This window comes from Sciurus vulgaris, assembly GCF_902686455.1.
Source record: "Sciurus vulgaris genome assembly, chromosome: 4".
NCBI classification, from domain to species: domain Eukaryota; kingdom Metazoa; phylum Chordata; class Mammalia; order Rodentia; family Sciuridae; genus Sciurus; species Sciurus vulgaris.
In genome coordinates this window covers 1054778-1072076 of record NC_136464.1, presented here as the reverse complement: position 1 = coordinate 1072076, position 17299 = coordinate 1054778, and the positions used below count along the sequence as shown (strand labels likewise).

Below are 17299 nucleotides of genomic sequence, written 5' to 3'. Positions count from 1 at the left end.
TGAGGGTATGGTCAGCGGTAAAGTGCCCCTGGGTTCAATCCCCAGTACCACCAACAAAAAAATAAATAAATAAAAATTAAAAAGTTGTCAATAAGAAGGCTTCCCCATGAAAATTCCCATGATTTAGAAGGAATAGATTTAAAAAAAAAAAAAAATGAGAAAACACAGTAGGTGATCTCAAGAGACCTGGGCTGCACTGCGGTTGGGTGGGCAGCACCAGCTCCTGAGGCCCCTGCTCTGTTCCGTGGCTCCGGGTTGAGCCCATGCTCACCTTAGTACCCCACCACCACCCAGAGTGTGGAGGGGCCTGTGCGCTTGGCTGGGACCAGCCGTGGGAAACGGGTGCACTTGCTCCCATGGAAGCTGACGCTTCCACCTGGCTGAGGTTGCCCGAGCAGAGGGGGGACAGGGGCAGCGGGCTGTCGGGAGGCTTCCCACGTCGGTCCCAGACAATCTGGGACCACTGCCCAGAGCTGACAGGGCCACCCAGAGATTCAGAAAGGGGGGCGGACCACAGGGAAACTGGCCCTGAGCTCATTCAAACAAGGGGAATGCCAATCCCAGTAAGAGTGCTGACGAGTGTCCACACTCACTGTCCCCGAGGCCCCAGGTTGAAAGAAAGGAAGTCCCTTTCAGTAAGGTGTCCACTGAGCTCAAGGATCCAGTCATGAAAGTGGACTGCACAGTGCCCCTCCCTCCCTCCCTCACCAAGGTACAGAGAAAACAGCAGGGCAAAGGCTGGGCACCGTGGCCACTACCATTACCTCTTAGCAACCTCGTCCTTCCAGCTGGTGTGTGGACACCCTTCAGGAACTTGCCACAGACCACCATGCGACACCACGCCTGCGAAAGCTGGAGCTCAGGAGGTGGACTCCTCACTTCTGTTGGTTTCTGCACCGATGAGTCAGGAAGTGCCCAGAGCATGATTCGTCAGCTACTACCCTCCCTGTGCCCTGGACCCCAGCTCCAGGTGTACCTGGCGCATAGCCCTACCGTGGACTCAGCCCGGCCTGCGCTGGCCCTCACAGCACGCGAACGCACACGCCTGCCGATCCAGGATCCAGGTGTGTGGTGGACTCCACCTGGAGCCTGGAGTGATCCGGGTGAGGAGCTCGCAGCCGCGTCGCAGCAGAGGCTGCCATGCCGCTGGGGCCTGCGTCCTGTCGTGAGCACCGCTGCCCATGGTGTAACAGGTGTTTACTTTGCCTCAAAAGAATGAGCATTGGTTGTGCTGCTGCATCATCCTGTGCGTGGAGACGGGCGGCGTCTGTAAGGGGCGCTGCTTCACGGCCCCGTGCGCTCGAGGAATGGCTGTGACCTACTTGGAACGTGGCTCTTCTGCAGGCGACACCCGGCTCAAACACATCTGTGTCTTGCATGCAGTCCTGTTGCCGTACGACTTGGAGGCCTTCAGGAAGGATGATGTGTGGATGCTCCCAAACAGGAGGAGCACGTCAGGCGCACGGGCAGCGTGGCTGTGCGCGGCCTGTTGTGGGGTCCCCCGCAAGGCGCCTGTCCCTGTCCACCTGACAAACCCCCCACTGTCCTCTTGCTTCTCCTGGAGGTTGTTTTCTCGGGCTTGTGTCATTGGCGTCACTTCTTTCTCCATGAGGTGACTTTCCACTGAGCCTGGTGTCAGTGACGCCCTCTGGCCTGCCTGACGTGGGGGAGCCGAGTGCTGGCCTCGGTGCTGGGTTCCGGGGCACACAGGAGCCCTTGCTGTGGTCTCCCTGCAGGAGGGAGGTCTGGTCAGCGTCTCCACCTGTGGTGACCTCTGTCTCCTTTCCTCCTCCCAGAATCATCGATCAGCGATTCGAGAAAGTCTCCTACTTTGTCTTTGGCGACTTCAACTTCCGTCTGGATTCCAAGTCCGTCGTCGAGGTAGGCATATGACCTCCCCTTCAGGCCTGGGCAGAGTGAGGAAAGGTCAGAGGCGCGTCTAGTGCAGGCGACTCCCATGGTACCGCTTTTGCTGGGTATGCTGTCAAGGCAAAAGCTCCTAGTAAACAGATTCTTACGCCAGAGGAGGGGTCTTTCCCAACTACACGTCAACTTTTTGTTGTTGTTATGGGTATTTTTTGTACTGGGGATTGAATCCAGAGAGAGGGGCTTAGCCACTGAGCCACATCCCCCGCACTTTTAATGTTTTATTTTGAGATAGGTTCTTGCTATGTTGCTCAGGGTCTTGCTAAGTTACCGAGGCTGGCTTTGAACTTGTAATCCTCCTGCCTCAACCTCCTGTCCTGTTGAGATTACAGGTGCATGCCACTGTGTCTGGCTGGAAGCCCATTTTAAATTTTGTATTTCCCTGTCTGCAGACTGGTTGTTCCATTTGATTTAATAAGCCATTGCTGTCTGTCAGTCTTTGGGAACTCAGAGACCCCACTGGCTACTCACCCATCAGGCACTGGGTCCCCATTGACCATGAAATTGGCAGAGTGTGGCCCAGAGATGAGCAGCACTGAGTCAGTAGAAAGTGGTGTGTCCAGGGTGTGCCACTAAAGGAAGCAGGTTCCACAGCATGGACACAGGACTGACCTTCCTCCATGGTGAGGTCTGCAGCAGGTGGGTGCTGGCCTTCCATCCTCAGTTCTGGGGTGGCAGGCTGAGGGCTCTGTCTGCTCCTGGCTGTTCTCAGTTCCCATGTGGTGGTGGGCTGTGCCACCTTCCCAGGTAGCAGCAAGGGAGAGGGGCAGAAAGCAAATCACCCAGCACCCCCACCCATACCCATGCGGCACGTGGGGCAAGCCCGTGGCTTCCAGCCTGAGCCTAGCCGGCCCTTTGGAGCAGGGCGTGGCACAGCACAGACTGGGGCCACAGCAGGAGCAGCGTGGAGACATGCATCGCCTTGAGTAGTATTCTTGGTAACCTTCCATCCTTGGTGGAGAATCATTTCTAAGGGCAGAGCTGAGCAGACGCGGGCCTGTCCTCTGTCTCGCTTTGGTTAATGGAGATAAGTGACATGCTGGTACAATCCTCTTCCCTTCCTGTGTAATTGAGCCAAGGGCACGTTGTGAAGTGGGCCTCGGCACACCCGTGTGTGCATCCTGTGCACACCGGGTTGCGTAGGTGGTTTCCCTGGATGCTCAGTGGTGCCTGGCAGGGATCAGCTTCACCTGGCCTGGAGGAGAGGAGGAGAGCTGCCGCCAGGTCTTCTCTGGAAGCCGATGTCGGGAACCTTGACAGCAGGAGCAGGGCCTGCCTGTGGAAATCTCGGCTGCGTCCCACTCTGTTCAGACATGCTACAGGAGACTGTAGCCCTCACTGGGTCCCTCGCCTGTGGAAGCTGAGCCTGGGGGCTGAAGCCACCGTTCCCAGCCTTGACTCTCACTGCACCCCTCTGAACCTGGTCCCTGACTGCCGCTTGAGACCATGACTGCACCTCTGCTGACCGGGTGGCTCCCTGTTCAGAGGCCTCTGCTCCAAGCAGAGTGGCCAGTGGAAAGCTACAACTGGCCAGTGCAGAGCTACCCACGGTTAATAAGTCAGAGGAGCTTCAAGTGTCCTGGAGCAAGTGTCACAAGGAAGGGCAGCCTGTTGTGCCCAGGTGGAAGCCTCACCAGGTGGGCGTCCCAACCTGCCATGAAGGAGCGCGTCTCTGTGGACAGTGGTGGAGTCGGGGCAGCTGCGTCTGCAGGGCTTCCGGGCCATGCTGGACTTGCGTGCTGTGGTCACTGCCCAGCGGGAGGAGTCCACCAGCTTTCCTCCTCCCTCTCCGCAGGGCTACTGACTGGCGTAGAGCTGCCCTGGTTGCTGGCTTTCCAGTGAAGCGAGCAGTGGGAGTCTGCCTGTGCCCCCTTGGTTCCCTGGCCCCTGTGCTCCGCTCTCTGCCTCTGTCACCCAGTGCCAGTGATCTGCCCACCAGGGCTGGGCTGCGTGAACCAGGGCTGTGTGAGCACGTTGTGGTCACTGGCGAGTGGACACCCTTTGCCCCAGTAGGGAGGCCGGCAAGACCCACAGCAGCATCCCTGCCTGCTCGGCATCAAGGTGGCCCCTAAGGAGATCAGTTAATGCTGGGGAGGGCATCTGTCTGCCCTGCCAGCGTCCAGGTGAGGCCTTGTTGGCTGCTGCACTGGGGAACCCTGGGTTAATTGTGCTGGGGAGGCCACCTGTAGATGGGGCAGCTGTGTGCCTTAGGTCACTATCACAGGGCGTGGCAGGCAGGTGAGACCCCATCTTCCAGTGTGTGGCCCCCCTGAGGCCCTTGGGAAAGCACCAGTCAACCCCACTCTCAGCTGCACAAGGCTCACAGCCTCTTCTTAGTGCCATTTCAGTGGGTGATCCAGGGTCCTCAGGACCCATCAACACTGTGTTGGGGATTCACCTCCTGGGCTGCCTGGACTCCAGCAGTGGTTAAGTTGTGGAACCATCTGGGAACTAACTAGCAGATCAGCCCTGTGGAGGGTAAGGTGCCGCTCCCAGCTGCAGGTCACCTTGGACAGGACATCTACCAGTGTGCCCCAGGTCTCCACAGCCCCCTGACATCACAGTGGTTAACTTTGTAGAGTTTATAGCTCTGGGAAGGAGTGGCTTCTGAGCACATGCTCTTTAAGACACCCGCAGTGACATGTTCCCACTTCACTTGAGCATCATGGAAGACTGAGTTAAGGGAGGGAAAGAACAGCCATCTCCAGAAGCGGTCTCTCTGCAGCCCAGGCAGGACTTTCCCGGCAGGACTGCTCAGGCCCAGCTTGCTCAGGGGCTGTCCTCAGTCTTGTTTGTAGCATGTGCCTCCCGCTCTGTCCCTGCGCAACCACACTGCACATGCAGCAGCCTCAAGACGGTGGTGTCCTGCGGGTGTCCAGGAGCCACACTTGAAACCTCACTTCAGCTCACATCTCGGCGGCGTCTCAGGTTTGCGTGCCCGCAGGCCTGGACCATTCCCGCAGAGACGCGGGCGCTGTGGTGCTGGAGGCCCCTCTGTGAGACTGCATCCCACGGTGCTCCCCACTCTGTCCTTGCTGGTCTCAGGACCATGGCGCTGAGCGTGCCCCGTGTGGGGTCTGCTTGCCTCTCTCAGCACCCCAGGTGTAGTGTCATCTCACTCAGGACGAGGGGCAGTGCCATGTGGGTTGCCGTGTGGATCCCAGGGGCAGGACGGGCCTGGTCCCCAGGAGAGCGGAGAGTATGCAGCAGGGCAGAGGAGGTCCACGTGGCTCCCCCACTGAGAATGCTCACCCCAAGCCATCACTGCTGATGCCTGTGCGGCTGGTGAGTGGGAGGCGGAGGCGGCAGGCTGTGCGCCCAGAGCTCTGGACCTCAGAGGGTCATCTGCTGGGGGGCACTGTCCCTACTCCTACGTTGGCCACCACCACCTGAACGTGCTGAATGCCTCAGGAGTGTGGCATTGTGAATGCACTGCGTGGTCACACGGCACAGCCTGGTGTGTCTGCAGTGTCCTCAGATGGGACAGCTCGCCCTGAGTGGCAGTGGCTGCTCGGTACCTGCCGTCCCCAGCATGCCACCTGCTGGCAACAGCTATTTGTGTGGCTGGTGGATTCTGGCTGATGGCCCAAGAGAAGCCCAAGGCTCCTTGTTCTGGCTATTAATTCGGCACCTGCAAAGGGGCGGGAGGAAGATCAATGGTTTTTAACTGAATTATTTGCTCAATAAACAAACAGATGCATCTTAGATCCAGGCATTAACTGTTGGAGAGGTTTTCAGGCTCTTTAAAACCTATGGATAGCTCCTGTTCGTTTGGCAAATAAAAATGATCTTTAATTACATTTTGAACATACTTTATGAGCTAGGTAAAGCAGGCTTGATGGGAAGCATGGACTCTGACTTTCAGGGTAGTTCTATTTCAGAATTGTTCAGGCACATGAGGCCTGCAGCTCTGGGGTGGAGACCTCTCCCTCCTGTCATCAGCTGGCATCATCTGCCCATGAAAACCCCATGGTGCACAGGAGGTCACCCACACCACTTCCCTGGAGCCTCCCAGGCTGCATCTTCCAAGCCACCCATCCTTTCTTCTCCCTACCATGTTCTGTCAAGAAGGAAGGGAGAAGCAGTCTCAGAAACAGCCCCCAAAACAGTGCCTGAGGATCCTGTAGGACATTGTAGCTCCATGCAGGCTCACCCACAGGAGGGCTCCTACCATGATGACCCGAAGTGGCCGTATTGGGATGCCACATGCCCACAGCTTTAGACCCACTCCTTGGGAGCAAGAGAAGGAAGCCACACCCAGCCTCGGTCCCTTGCTCTTGGGAACGTGTGCCCTCAGTGTGGGTGGGTCACTCCCAAGTGTCCTCAGATCACCTGAGGTCAGAGGAAGAAGTGGAAGAGTGCGCTGCACTTCCCTCGAGAGGCCGTGCTTTAGGGGTGTCAGGTGCTGAGTGCAGCCCTGCCCCGGGCTATTCTGCAGTGCAGCACACTGGTGGTCTGGCGTGTAGGCGGGGTGGGTGTCCCCTTGAGTTGGAGCCAGCTTTTCTCCTGCAGCGGAGGGTAATGCCTTAGTGGTGAGGTTTTGCTTCACCCTGCTGTGTCCTGAGCTGCACAGAACCATGCCTGCTCCATCTTCCTTCTGTTCTGCTTCCTGTGCTGCTGCTGAGGCTCTCAGGGGCAGGCCCATTCCGTGACCTGCCCTGTTGAGTGCTCAGGATACCTGAGCAGGCTGTGACACTTCATGCTCTCTGGCAAGATTCATCAAAGGTTAATTAAATCCATCTCCTAAACAATGAGGGCCAATGAGCCAGTGCCCAGCCACAGTAAATCAAAGGCACTCAGTGCAGCAATTGTTCATCTTGCTGTTAGGGCAGGGTCTGGGATGGGGACCAGGCTCGGCCCCAGTAGCTCTGAGAGCACGGCGGGGAACTGCTCCTCATCTGCAGCGGACAGAGGTCCACAGGGGTTGGATGGGTCTGCCAGAGTCCCTCCCACCTCGCCTGTGAAAGGGGCTCTGTATGTGCAAAACCAAGAGCTCTGTCCTCTGGAACTAGCAGCTCCTAGTGTTTCAGATGCAAATGAATGCAGGCATGCTTGCAGAGCAGAACTGAAACGATGACACTGATCAGATTTGGCACTGCTTAAGCCGTAATTAAAACACACACAGATTAAACACCGTCATCTCGTGCTGCCTAATAGACCCGTGTGTCGTTACGCTGACGAATAGTGCAGTCTCCAGCTCAGGCCTGCTGGGGGATTGTTCGGAGGATATGTTTTATGCCTTGCGCAGTGGCAGCTGGCAGCTGGAGTGCTCAGCTGGTCATGGTGACGCATGGTGACAGCGGTACCAGGCGCACCCGTCTCCGGGTGGCCTGGCCATGCCACACCTGCTGTCCATCACCTCCTGACAGTGGCAGTGATGGATGTGTTTTGGGGGACTTGTGGCCATTTTCAAAAATTAGTTGCCAGTTGCTGACAGGTATGTGCATGGAGGCAGCTGGACCTGTCGAAGAGCAGGGTCCTGTGAGGACTGCGACCGCCCTAGCTGTTCCGGGCAGAGCTTCCTGGGTACAGCTTTCAAAGCAGCCCTGAAGGAAGGCCCAGCTTTGCTCTGGCCTTGGGAGAGGATTGCCACGTGTGTCTCATGTCACCTCCACTGTGTGAGAAGACCATGGCTAGCAGGAGCTGCCAGCCTGGTGGCATGAACCCTGGCCCAGACCACATGCACTCCTGGTTTCCAGGGCTATAGTAGCCATGTAGACAGCCGCACACTCCTCCTGGGAGGCCTCTAAGGACCCCTGGCTGCTTTTGCACCTGCCTGTGAGCTTCCCTATGCGGTTACTATTGGAGTACAGCTTGCACATGCTCACACAGGCCTTGTGGAGCCACTTTGCCAGGCCTTCTGCACAAAGACCCCTCAGCCCAGAACACAGTTGACACAGGCAAGGCCACCAGCCTGAGGCCTGGGCTCTCGTATCCATTGTGACTCCCTCAGAGACTCGCCCGGCAGGGGCAGCTGTGGGGATTCTTGCTGGCCTTGTGCTCATGCTTAGGAATGAAACGCCTTCAGGAGCAACTGCTGGGTCTCTGTGCATCTGCCTCAGCCTCAGCCTACCAGCCTGTGGCAGCCCTGTGTGATTCAGGGTTTTGCTCTGATGCAGCCATGGATGGTAGGAACCTAGGACTCAGTGTGCCAGCGTGGCTGTGTTGGGGGCCATTGGAAGGGCCATCCACTGCAGGAAGCCTGCTGGGATGCCCTCCACAGGCCTGGACCTGACCGCTGATGTGGAGTGGGCCTGAACATGTGTGACCTGTGCTCTTGTGCCCCATCACCAGGCCTCAAGCACTTCATTCACTGGACTCCACAGCACTCCACAGAAGTGTCCCCTTCCTCTCCAGCTGCAGTGCCCTCAGGTCAGCAACTGGGCACTGGGGGACGGAGTCAGGATGCTGGTCCTCAACAGGTGTGCGAGCAGACTTCTGCTCACCTTGAATGTTTGCTTAGAGAAATTGCAGCAGGCACTCATTGAAATCATTAAACTTGTTTTTAAAAGACCGACTTAAAGAAAGACCTCTGTTGGACTGTTATCATGTAGGACCTGTGATGTGACATTGCTGGAATGTCACACTGCATTATTATTTTTGGTACTGGGGATTGAGCCAGGGCACTCTACTACTGAGCTAGTTCCCAGCCCCTTTTATTTTGTATTTCAGAACAGGGTCTTGCTAAGTTGCAAGGCTGGCCTGGAACTTGCCATCCTCCCACCTCAGCCATGATTCCCTGGGTAACAGATGTGGTCACTGTGCCCAGCTGTTGCACTGAATTATAGCAGCTACTCTTATATTCTGGGGTTTTCTTCTAGGAAGATTACTTCACACACTTTAGCCAGTCAACATTTCTAACAGGTAGGGTGACATAAAAAATCCCATTTCATAGGGAAAGAAGACAGAAGAATTTGGTGCTCCCTCTTCTTTTCCAGGACTCTGCACAGGAGCTGGATCTGTTCACTGCTCACTGAGGGGGTCTCTCCCCCACGCATACACCCTGCCTGGCCCCACTGTGGTGCTTGCACACCTCTGAGGGTCTGTGGAGACCCTAAGGCCAGGCCTGTGCTCTGTCTACCCTCCCTCTCCCCACCTGCTGAGCCTGAGGGGTCAGACCATGACCTGCTGCAGGTGAGCTTCAGGAAATGCACAGTGCCCTCCCTGGGTGGATTTCGGTGGTGCTGCCCAGGCTACGTGAGCACCATGTCCATCCTGCCCAGCTGCTGGGGAGCTGGGGACCAGTCCTGGAAGAGGAGATGAAAGCGTCGCTATGGCACGCTGTTCTGGGCGAACACTTGGCGGTGTGCGGTGAGGAGGAGGAAGGGTGCTGACACCAACAGCTGGTGGGCAGTGGTGTCAGGGCAGGGGGTTCCTTAGCCAGCAGTGACGGTTTTCTCTGATCTTCAAAAAAGTGGAATTTTCCTACAGGACTAGAAGGTGAACTGGAGTGGAGCCTGGGGACCCGTCCCAACAGACACAGGAGGCAGTTGGCCCCCAGACGCCTTCACGCTGAGAAGACCACCTTCTCATGGGTGCCCGCTTTGCACAGTGCCTTCCCTGGTTTTGTTGCAGGTTGGCGTGCCCAGCGAGCCCTGCCTGAGAACTGGCCTGCAACTCTAGCCGCAGCCCCCACCTTCCTAGCTGTCCCTGAGCGTCCCCCAGGGCCAGGCAAAGCATGCCTGAGTCTGCATTGAAATGTGTAGGCCCTGGGGTTTGGACGTCAGGGTGAGGGTGTGCTGTTCACCAGGACCACTGGTACTGTGGTGATCTGCACCTTGGCCCGCTAAGAGGTCACACGCCTGGCCCTGTTAGCCTAAGTCCTAACAGGCCAAGATTCACCATGATGCCTGGGGTCAGAGATGCAGCATCTGTGGTCTGGCCACAGACTGCTCACTGCCCCTTTCCAGCTCCTTGGGCCTCGTGACCCCCACTTGAACCATGGGGCCAGGCACACAGGAGGCCACAGCCCTGGGGAGAGCCAGCTCAGGACCATTTTGTGTGCCCTCTAGTCCTGCTGCCTCTGTTAAACGTTGCTCCTGAGTAGGAATTGCCCTTGCCAGTTCCCTGCTGGCTTAGCTCTGCAGGGGTCTGGTGGCCCCTCTGTGACAGTGTCTGCCAGGGCCTGGGGTCTGGTCTCCGCCTCATGTGACTTGGTGTAGGCAGCCATCGTATGTGCCTCTGTTGCATGCCTGCTAACTTAGGGATGCAGGCCGTGCTCATCCCAAAGATGAATGTTCGGAGAATCTGCTGGGATACTGTTTTCTGGGCATGTTGGTCAAACCTTCAAATCACCAGTGAGGATGTAAATTTTAAAGCCCCAGGTTTCCATCTCTGAGCTAGCAGTTAAATGACCGGCCAGTTAACCTCATATTCTACTGCAAGTAGGACTTGAGAAGATGTCTTCATGCGTTAGATCTAGGAACAGATTGTCACCTGGGACAGACATTGCTGACTTGGTGTTCCTGAACTCATGGGCACTCAAGTTCTGCTGTGTGTCTGTCAGAATTCAAGGTCCAGTTCTTAAATTCACTGTGCAGTGGCCTTCATTTAAACCTGGAACCTCCCATGCTGGCAGTTGCTGGGGTCAGTGGTGTTCTGAGATGCATTGGCCCTTGATTCCGTCTGTGAGGCCAATACATCCATGCCCGTTGGAGCCAGTGGAAGCCTGGGGCCTCGGTGGTGCACTGCCAGGTGCAGCAGTGCATGTGAACTTCAGCATTCCCAGAAGGACTGTTGGAAAGCGGAAGGACCCTGTCCTCTCTCCCTCTGCTTCCTGGAGGCATTCTCCAGATCCGCGCTTCGCAGGAGGGCTGTCATTCACTCAGGCTCCCTCCCAGTCCTCCCTCTCCTCTCTCCCCTCCCTGCCCCTCCCAGCCCTCTCCCTCCCCTCACCTCTCCCCTCTTAGTCTTTTTTTGAGGTGGGGGGCGGGTCAGGGATTCGGGGCCCTTGCGCATGCTAGCGAGCGCTCTCCCAAGTGAGCCATTTCTTCAGCTCCCCTCTTGGTCTTAACTGCTGTGCGGCAGCCTGGCTCACCCGCCCAGTTTCGCTGTCCTTTAGTCTTTTCCTGTTTTTCACTGAAGTCTTAGGGATTGTGGCTCAGATTCTAGTAAATTGCAGTCAGGAGAAGCCAACAGAGCCTGCAAATGACCTTGAACACAGCTCAGATGCCAGATGCCTTCCTCCCATCTAGAATCCAGGATGAACCTGAGAGAAAGCACATCAAGTGAGACTCATGACCCTGGTAGGTTCCCTGCTGAGAGTTGTCATGGACAGGGGCTGCTTCCCTTGGTCCTTTCTTTAAACTGTGGAAGACATTGTTTTACAAGCGGCTCCTTTCAGATGTCCTGGAACATCTGTGTGGGGCTGAAGTTTGGCCTAGCCAGCCTGGCCGCTCTGGTCCCCTTTGTCCCTGGGCCTTTGTCCCGATTTCATGCTATCAGAGGGTCTGCGTGTTTTCCTCATGAACTTGTCAGAAGGATAAAAGCTGAGGAACGGGGTCACGTGGAGAGGGGTGGGCACGAACAATTGGTAAAGTGTATGTTTAGGCCCAGCCCCAGCCGTTCCTGGACCCCGTGGGAGGTGAGCACAGGCTGGGCTCTGCCCCTCCTTCCTTCCCTCAGCACCCCATGGGTGCCCCTCGAAGGCTGCAGGGTGCCAGCAGGCAGTGTGCTGGGGTCCAGCTCTCCTTCAAGGGCCTTCTCTGCCTTTGCTGTGAGGGAGGTAAGCAACGGTCAGGACTGGTGCAGCCTGAGGCACTCCCTGGAAGTGGCCTCGAGCTCAGACCTGACCGTCTCTCAGCCGTGGGTGTCAAAGACGTGCTCCAAGGCTGACCCCAGGACTCCGTCAGGCCACTCAGGGCTGTGGCTGCAGGGCCCATAGAGCTGTCTGGTTGGAGTGCTTTCACACAGTGGCACAGGCCATGGCTGAGTGGTTCCGAGTTCCGTGGTGACGGCAGGCCTCGTCTGTCCTCGCGGCCTGCGCAGAGCTGGAGGAGCCGAGTGCTGCCGTGGCTCTTGAGGATTGCCTCGCCTGGTTGTTCTCGTTTAAGGTTGACTTTGGACTTGAGGCCTCACTTGTGGCTGCTCTACAGATGTGTCAGAACCAGCCACCCTGATGCCCCTGTGGCCTCTTGCAGGAGAGGCTGTCCACACGGTGGGCTGTGGGTGTGTGACTTGGCCTTCTCAAGTGCCCAGCAGGTGTGGGTCGCCGCGTGGTGCCTCCAGGAGGTCCCAGGCTGTGGTCATTTAACTGCCCCTTGGGGAGGTGATGACAGTGGGCAGCGTCCAACCGTGGTGGGGCCAGGAGCCTCTGGTACCTTCAGCAGCTAAACAGTGGCTGCTGGCCTTCATCTGCCCACTGAAGTCAGGATGGGACTTGCCCCTGCCTCTGTGCTGCCACTGGTGAATGACAGGACCACCCAACAATGGCACCGCCAACCCCTCCCCAGGTGTTGTCCTGGACCAGAGTGGTGTGTGTGGTGGCCTCCAGGTCCCAGCCACGTGTGTCCAGGAGCCCTCCGCCAGCCTGCCATGCTCCCCTGGCCAGAGCCAGCGACTAGAGAAGCCAACACGAGGAGGCTGGTCCTTCTGTGCCACCCTTGCCAGGCTGCTCTGGGTGGCTCCAGGGGGGCTGTGCAGGGCCACTGGCATGAGGCCTGCAGCGCAGTACCCTGCGGCCTGTCAACTTCTGACCCGGGCAGCTGGCTCCCCTTTTGGAGCTCTTTACGCCTCCTTCCAGGAAGGTGCTGGCACGGCAGCAGCAGCAGAAGGCAGCGCTCCTGTCCCACCAAGTGCCCTTTAATACAAACCACGCCTGAGTCACACCTCACCGGTGCTCTCCCAGGTGGGAAGAGGCCGCCTGGGGATGCACCTGGACTCCTCTGCCCCTGAGGAGCACAGGCCACGGCTGTGCTGGGCGCACCCTGTGTCCGTCCCAGTCCCCCAGGGTGGGCCCGCATCCCCCTCTCCACGGCTCACACCACAGTTTCTGCCTCAATCCAGGCCAGTTTTTCTGCTGCTCCCTACTGTCCCCTTCCCTGCTGTGGTCCTCCCTTATCTCCTTGTTCTCCTCTGCTGGCCCTCCCAGCCCCTGCCCATGTCCCCCAGTACTACCCGCAGCCTCTCTCCTGGTGCCCAGCCCACCCAGTCCTGGCCTGCCCCTCCTGCTCTTCCTCCAGGAGCACTCACTAGCTGCCCACCCAGACAGCCCACTGACTCCAGGGCAGGGACTGTGTCCACTGGCTCTCCACAGAACCCCGCAGATCATGGAGGATGCACATGCGACATGCATAGGTGGTGGCTGGACGCTGAGGGCAGCTGTGCCCACCCCAGCCCTGGCACTGGTAACAGAGGGCATGCTCACCTGGGAATCTCTGCCTGGTCCTGGGCACCACTCATCAGTGAGCCAGCTGCTGGTGAGGCAAACCAAGATGCTTCCTGCGATGATCCCCGACTCGAGGTGGCCGTGCCCTGGAGAGTCGTGACTCTGACCCACACTGAGCAGCTCAGGGGGTGAAGAGTGACTGGAGAGCCCTGTGGCCCTGTGCCTTTACTCTGAGCTGCTTTCCATTTCTGGCAGAGATTTTTTGAAAGTCTTATTTTTATGTAGTTTTGCTTGATGTACCTTTTTCAGTTTTGTTTGTTTGTGGTACTGGGGATTGAACCCAGGGGTACTTCTACTGAGCCACAACGTAGGCACCCCCTTTTCTTCCCTCCCTTCCTTCTTTCCTTCCTTTTTCTCTTCTTTCTATTTTATTGTTGTTGAGCAGGGTCTCGCTAAGTTGCTGAGCCTGGCCTTGAATTTATCATCCTCCTCCCTCAGCTTCACTCCTTGCAGGGATTACAGGCCAGTGCCACCACACCTGGATGCTTGCTATGCCTCTAACCACCATAGACCAGAAATGATCCCATGGGTCTTGGGAACATACTTTCTGAAAGATGCACCTTGTCCTGAGCTCCCCAAGTCAGACTCCATAAGACCAGGAAGGACATGTTAACTGGGCTCCTGGCAGATCCCTGGGCAGCCCTGGTCCTGAGAAACCTCTACTCCTTGGACACCGTGTTTCTGGCAGAGAAGGTGTCCACAGGACCATGCGTGGAGTCTGGCCCCGTCCAGGCCCACTGACACGCCCGGTGCCCTATGTGTGGTGGTGCTCACTCTGTCTGTCAGAGAGCACAGGCTGACTCTTCAGCGTCTTCTCAGAGGACGTGGGCGCCTGGCCCACCACGGCTTGCCTTTTGCAGTTTGGACTTTGTTGAGGAGCACTCGTGACGCCACTTGTGTGGGCGTCGAGGGTCAGGTTTTGTTCCTGGTGTGAGTCAAGCTGGCCCACTGCACACGTGTGCACGGGACATCTGATCGATCACGGGGACCCTTTGTACATGACACATGAGCCGTAAGAGAGTGACCACCTGCAGAGAAGGCAGCCTTCTCTTGCTGTCACTAGCACCCTGGGCCTGGAGACCTGGGTCCAGGAAGCATCCTTTGATAGTTTGCAAGCATGAAGAAACCAGAAATTTCATGGCCCACAGACAGATGGGCGCCTTGGCACATAGCATCCCAGGAACTTCGGGGAAAAGGGCCTTCAAGTGCCAGGGAAGCCCTGTGCAGGCCACTCTTCAGGGCCCTTTCATGCAGCTACTAATAATGCAATGAATCTTAGATGGCCTTTAAAAAATAGCATTTGGGGTATTTTTTTCTCCTTTCAAAAGAGCAAAATCCCTTCCGTAGTAGCTGAGCCGGAAAGGCCGGCTGGGCAGTTTTCTGCATGAGTGGTCACGATTCTGGATTGAAAGGCAAGGGGAAGGCTCTGCTCAGCCCCTGATCATTTCTTTAAATCCTGTGAATGAGGTGGTTCCGTGGGAGGGGTGCAGGAGAGGCTGGGGGCGCCAGCCCTGTGCATGGCCGGGACCCTCGGGTGCAGGAGGGGCTGGGGGCGCCAGCCCTGTGCATGGCCGGGGACCCTCAGGTGCAGGAGAGGCTGGGGGCGCCAGCCCTGTGCATGGCCGGAACCCTCAGACGCTGGCCCTTCGGGAGCTGCCCACAGTGGTGAGATAAGCAGTTTGTAAAAGGTTTCTAGCAGATGCCTTCAGGAGACAGCCGTGAATTTCCTGGACGGGTCTGCCTGGCCACAATGGCAGTCTGCAGCCCAGAGCCTTCCCCATTCACCCAGGGCTTAAGCCACTTAAGCGCATTAGCATCTGGATGGGGCCAAGACCTCCTTAGGACACAGGACTAGCAGGGTGGCCAAGCTGCCTGGTTGTTTGGGTGCTAGTCCTAATCCTCCCTCTTCAGGGGCAGCCAGACTGATTTGTGACACCGAGTCCAAAAGCCACTCTGCTGGGCTTGGCTCGGCTAGCTGATCTGTGCCCTGAATGCCAATGGCCTGCCCTGCAGTGTGCTTTGGGAGTGGTGGCCCAGGCTCACATCCCTCGACACCGTGGTGCCTGTCCCTGCTGCGCGTGCCTGCCTGGGTAGGGCTGGGGCGCCCTGCAGCCTCGAACGTGGCCAAGTCGCAGTCACTTTTGTTACTGTGGTCTTTTCTTAAAGTAAAAATCCTATATTCTCCTTTCCAAAAGAAGCCTTGTGAGGTATGATTCACATGCAAACCACAACCCAGACCGGACTACTGCTCCACACACCCTCTCCAGCCCCCCAACCCAGAGCCGACTGCCATCCCACACCCTCTCCACCTCTTGCCCTGTCCCCACATCCTGGGGTGTCTGCTTCAACGTGGACATAGGCCCTCATTCCTCTCAGGCATCTGGTGATGTCGGCCCCCAGCCCTGCACTGCCCTGTCAAGTGGTCCTGCTCGGCCCTTGTGGTGTGGGCAGAGTCTCTGCCTGGCTAGTGCTCCTCTGCCTGGGGTCTCCAGCTTTGTCTTGCCTTCGGGAAGTAGGGAAGGGCCCCCCTCGTGGTCTTCTGAGTTCAAGACAAGAGCTTTCTGGAAAGGCTGAGATTTAACTATAGCCAGTCAGCTGGCTTGTGCTCGCCAGCCTGGACCCGGCTTCCGGGCAGCACTGCTTTACTAAGTGCAGAGCTACGGCCACAGCCAGCCTGCACCCTCTGTGAGTGAGGGGCGGCCTGGGAGGCTGCCAGGGAAGGCGCGAGGGAGGTGGCCAGGGACCCGACTGTAACCTCGGCCCTGAGTTCCCTGGTGTCTTTCCACAGACCCTCTGCACCAAGGCCACCATGCAGACTGTCCGGGCTGCTGACACCAACGAGGTCGTGAAGCTGATATTCCGGGAGTCAGACAATGACCGAAAGGTGAGTGGCCCCTGGCCAGGCCTGCCTGGGGAGGGGCCTCTGCAGGCCCCCAAGTGCTGAGGCCGCTCTCCCCTGGCAGGTTGTGCTCCAGCTGGAGAAGAAGCTCTTCGACTACTTCAACCAGGAGGTCTTCCGGGACGACAACGGCACTGCGGTGAGCTGCTTGCAGACCCTGCTCCTCACACGACTCCTGCACCGTTGGTGGGGCTTCGGCTTTCCAGGGCTTAAGGCCATCCTGGCTGAGAACAGCCTGTGGGCACGTGCAGCGCCTGGACTGGGCCGGGCTCGGCTCCCTGGCCTTGGGCCTGTTCGTGGGCAGCGTGACACTCAGCCCCTCATTTGAGACCCCTCGAGAAAAGAGGCAAGGTCCTGGGTGTCTCGGTGGACTTGGCACTTCCTGCACGTAGTGATGGGTATTTGTGCACGAGTGTGATTCCATGTGTATGCATATGTAAGGCGTGTGTGTGCGCGCGAACATGCACATGAGTGTATAAATGGATGTCTGTGTTTCTGGGAGCTTAACAGCTTGGTCGTTGAAGAGGGAGTTCCCGCCAGAGACACTGGCTGCAGGAGCTACCCTCAGTCCCAGGCCTGTTCCGCCTGCGAGCATGTGTGCAGCTGGCACTGAGAGGTGCCTGCATCCACCTCTGGTCATTTTTCATCGTGGAACAGTTTTGTCCTCTTTCTGATGTGTTTGCTGTGCAGATACCTGTTGCATGGTGTAGCTATGCTCTGGTAAATGAGGGTGGTGCTGTAGAGGGGTGGCCTTGTGGATTGGCCAGTTTCTGTGGTGTAGACCCCTTCTGTGGGCAAGTCCAAGCTGCAGAGTAACAGTCACATCTAAAGCAGCTCCTGAGATTTCCTGAAATGTGAAGAACCAGTGGTGGAAGCTGGCAGAGCCACCGGGCCCCTGTGGGGCTGCTGTGGGCAGGGGGTTTCTGCTCTCAGGCAGCTGCAGTGGTGGCAGTTGGTGAGAAGAGTTGGAAGTGAGTGGGTGGGTCCAGAACAGACCTGGCTTGGTAGATTGGGCACTGTGGGGTGTTCATCCCCTCATGGGCTGGTCCTGGACTGGCTGGGTGGCTCAGTTTACCTCTCACAAAGTG

At 57.5% G+C, this 17299-nt stretch overlaps 1 protein-coding gene across 3 annotated transcripts in view; it reads left to right on the top strand.

Annotated features, from left to right (window-relative positions):
• The window catches only part of INPP5A (inositol polyphosphate-5-phosphatase A), a 171275-nt gene that overhangs the window by 130492 nt on the left and 23484 nt on the right, over positions 1-17299 (top strand). For all 3 annotated transcript variants that reach the window (XM_079138734.1, XM_079138735.1, XM_079138736.1), the window contains exons 9-11: positions 1797-1881; positions 16101-16196; positions 16276-16350. In XM_079138734.1, coding sequence (XP_078994860.1) covers positions 1797-1881; positions 16101-16196; positions 16276-16350 — 256 coding nt within the window. The remainder of the gene's footprint in view (positions 1-1796; positions 1882-16100; positions 16197-16275; positions 16351-17299) is intronic.